This window comes from Naegleria gruberi, assembly GCF_000004985.1.
Source record: "Naegleria gruberi genomic scaffold NAEGRscaffold_3, whole genome shotgun sequence".
NCBI lineage: Eukaryota > Heterolobosea > Eutetramitea > Acrasida > Naegleriidae > Naegleria > Naegleria gruberi.
Window position 1 is genome coordinate 933,963 of NW_003163324.1, and position 4,205 is coordinate 938,167.

At 32.3% G+C, this 4,205-nt stretch overlaps 1 protein-coding gene across 1 annotated transcript in view; it reads right to left on the reverse strand.

The window, feature by feature from the left end:
• Positions 1–336: 336 nt before the first annotated feature.
• The window catches only part of NAEGRDRAFT_45856 (uncharacterized protein), a gene marked incomplete at both ends in the record, with an annotated part of 7,269 nt that continues 3,400 nt past the window's right edge, over positions 337–4,205 (reverse strand). The window contains one exon of the mRNA XM_002682538.1: positions 337–3,801. Within this exon, the coding sequence (XP_002682584.1) occupies positions 337–3,801 (3,465 nt within the window). The remainder of the gene's footprint in view (positions 3,802–4,205) is intronic.

A 4,205-nucleotide genomic window follows, 5' to 3' on the forward strand; every position in this document is an offset into this window, starting at 1 on the left:
CGAATTTGTCCATAATTCGGATAATGGTTTGATTAAAAGCATCCTTCTTGTGATACTTTTTCTCTTCTTTAATCTTGGTAGTTAATAGCTTTACGAGTTGAGGCCACCAAATCTAGGAGCTCCATTCTGGAATTACAAATGTCGCTATTGATCCCTGGATTTGATAAGATGAATGAGAGCTTGACTGATCAATCCTATTGGGTTTAAGGAACACAATAACTCACTAGTTCTTTTACCTAGTTGGCTTCTCAGGGAGTTTCAGACAGCGGGTAATTGGGTCCATAAGAAAACACACATTTGGATTGGAATACAAAAAGGTATTTATTTAAAGAGAGATTAAACATGCTTCAATTCAATCGTAGAACTGCTTTCTTGTGTTTGCATGTATGAGTGTGAATTTCTTGTATTGTTCTTATCTTTACCGAGTTTCTTTACTACAAACCAAATAATTACTGCAATTAGTAGGGCAGTTAGTGGAATGAGGACTAGTAACATTAATAACCACATTAATGGATTGCTAGTTGCAGGTTTTTTGACAATTATATTTGAATTTGATGAAGAGGAGGTTGATGCAGTTTCAATTGATTTGTATTCAAGAATTGCAAGATTATATCTTAATGAAGAGCATTCACAAGTTGCTATTTGGTTCTTGATAGAAATGGAACAATCAGTTTCCAATGATGCTGATCCAATGTTAGCACAAACATAAGTTGACTGACTGTCGTATTGTTTCATCTCAATGTCGAATAAGTATTTTGAATAAGATTGAGGTGAAGGATCAAGTTGTAAACTATTTACAACTGAATTGATAGATATCATCTTTCCAGGTTGCTTTAAAATTGCAATGGTATCTGTATTTTTTTGAATATTCCATCTATACTTGATTGGTGACTTGATTGAATTGGTTTTCAAGAAAGATGAAATGTTCAATGGTAACGTGATATTTACCATCTCACTTTCGAATTTCATTCCATTCATTTCATTCTTGAAATGCTTGTTTAAAACTGTCAAATAACTGTTAGTTTCAAATTTAAATGGTGTTTGACCAATTAAAACATTTCTCAATAAAACTTGTCCTAATAATTCAAAAGTTTCCAATAATTTTTCATTTGAAACTAAAGCCATTAAATTTTCTTGCAAATTCATAATATTTTGCAAGTTGACCAAATCGCCTCTAGACAGAACAAAGGCAGTGCTTGATTGAACTGATGCCAAAGCATCTCTCAATAAAAATAAACTAGAGTTGGCCGTTTGGTTGGAATGATATTCAGAATTTTGTGAAATTGAATTCAATCCAAATAATAAATTTGTAATGTAATTTCTATTTGTTGATTCTGCAGCAGTTGTCATGATTTGACTGGAACCCATAAAATCATTCAATAAATCTCTAATTAAAGATTGAATAAATTCAAAATCTTCAATGGTCCATCTACAATTACTTGTTGTAAATCCAGAATTACAAACACATTTCCCATCCTTAAATTGTCCATTTCCATTACATAAACCTCTCTTTGAACTTATACTGTTAATTAATAAATTCATTGTTCTAGAAATGGTTGCAGTATTGAAAACACTTCGTTGATAATCACCAATAGGAGCCAGTGCTGCAATTTGGTTCCAAGAAGCTGTTAACTTTTTGATTTCTGCTAAACTTTTGACAACTGGAAGAGTGATGGTAACTTGTTTGGTTGTTATGGAGCTAGATCCTGTTAATGGATCAATTACCTTGATATAAAGATCTAATTTGTTTCCAGAATTTGGCATTGGAAGTTTTTGATATAATTCTTCTGTTTTAGAAAGTGGAAAGGTAGATTTTGAAAAATCATCCATAAAACCATATTCGAAAGTATTACTATTCTGATCGTTTTGACATTTTGGACAATTGAAAGTAAATATTGTTGTCATTGCAATACCACTCAAAGGTGACACTTGACAGTCACATGGTTTTGGTGATTTGTTAATTATAAATGAATGATTCAAAGAGGCAGATAACAAAGACTCAATATTAGTAACTTTGAAAGAAATTTGATAAGTAGAACCTTCTGTCAAAGAAGACGTGTCCAAAATTAATTCGTTGGACTCGGAAAGTTGCATTCTCATAGTACTTGTCAATTCTGAAGGAATAGATTGACCATTCATTGTCCATTCTCTAATAATATTGCTGCTTGCACTCGAAACAATACTTTGTACGCTTAATAAAGTTCCCTTATTCAATTTAGATGGGGGTGAGTTAGCTGGTGTGATGGAAGGTGGAATTTTTTCAGGAGATTCTGGGAATAAAATGGAGAGAGTTGAAGTGGAATATCTGGAAACCTTACTTGACCTTAATGAAATGTCGAATTGAGAAGCACCGTTCACTAATGATTTTGTAATTGTTAATGTATTATTCTTGATAGATGATAGATATTGTAAGATGTTGTCATTGTTATTCAAATTATTGGTAGACCATTCTCTTTCGAATGGAATAGTTTGCAAATCAGAATCCATTTCTTCAATCTCAATTGTTACTTGGTCAATTGTTAATTCAATTTGGATCAAGTTAACAACCAGTGGACTAGCTGTCATTTGGATATTAAGATTGGCTGATGAAATTTGATCTTCTTTGCCTTTCAAATATGATGAAACTTTAACTTGATGTGTTAACTGTGCCAAATCATTAAATTTAACAATCTTCAAGTTATTGTAAGAGTCAACTTGATATTCCATTCCAGTTCCACTCAAATATTCCCATTTTACAATAATTTCAGAGTTTGAAGGTAAACAAGAAGGTAAGGTTATTAATTTTCTTACAATCAAAGGCAATGAACTTGTTGAAAGAGAAAGGCTGTCACTTCCGTCAATAGAAATGACAGGTGTTGCATAATTCATCTTTTGGAATGTGACTTGCTTAGATGAGGATGCTTTCAAAATTTGGCTTGTAGCTGTCAATTTGAAAGTATGACTTCCAGCATTTATACTGTCAAAAATGATTGACAATTTGCTTGAATAATTGTTTGGAAGTGTCATCATGTTTGAAGATACAATTTCCCATTTATAGGAAATTTGTTTTCCATCTGTGGAATAACTTTCACTTGCATCCAATAGAATATTTTCACAACTTGAATATGTTGTTTTTGAAGAAATTAAAATTGTTGGGCGAATGGGATTTTCAGCATTTCCAATTTTGAATGATTGATAATCATTTCCTAATTTGTTTCTATTAAACACATTTCTATTCAATAAAATTTCTTGATCAACTTGAATAGAATTATCAGTTCCCAATTCAATAATAAAATCATTGGATGTCTTATTAGAATATCTACAAACTACATTTGAACCAAATGAGGAAATACTTGAAGAATCTAATAAATTGTTACAATCAACATTTAAGGATGTGAAATGATTTGGAGAGGTCATTTGGAAAAGTAATCCATTTCCTTCATTATTGAAATGTACATTGGACAATTGAGTCATGCAATCTTCTCCATAAAATCCATCATTGCAAGTATTACAATTAGTTCCATTCCAATAACCGTTAGTTTCGTCTTGGAAACAAGTACAGAAACCATAGTCATCACATGTACCATGTGAATTGCATTTCAATGTAGCATTACACTTTTCAATAACAGTACAATTAATTCCAGAGTATGGAATTTTACACTTGTCACAATTTGTTCCAACAAAGTGACCATCAATATCATTATCAAAACATGAACAGTTATTTGGAGCATTACATTTACCAACTCCATTGCAAACTTTCTTTGAATTCGATGAAATTCCATAGCAGATTGGATACTGACATATTGGCCCTTCGTAACCTTCCTCACAAAAACATCCAACAGTTGACATGTTGAATTTACATGTACCATGTTGAGAACAAACTTTTGGATCTTTTTGTGGTAACCACATATCAACTCCTGCCTTACATAAAATCGTTTCACATTGTGGACCTATTGCTCTTCCACTTTCGGATTCCAAACAAGTACATTGATTAGCACCTGTGCATTTTCCTTGACCATTCGTACAAGCTTTCGAGTCATTATTGGATTTAAAACCAAAGCATGAATGAGAGGAACAAGTTTCTCCATCATATCCATCTAGACATTTGCATGTGTCCAAGGTTATGCATTGGCCATGGGAGGAACAAACTGAAGAATTGTAAAATGGAATTCCAAAACAAGATGGGAAATTACACTTAGCCCCAAACCATTTAGGATTACAAGAAC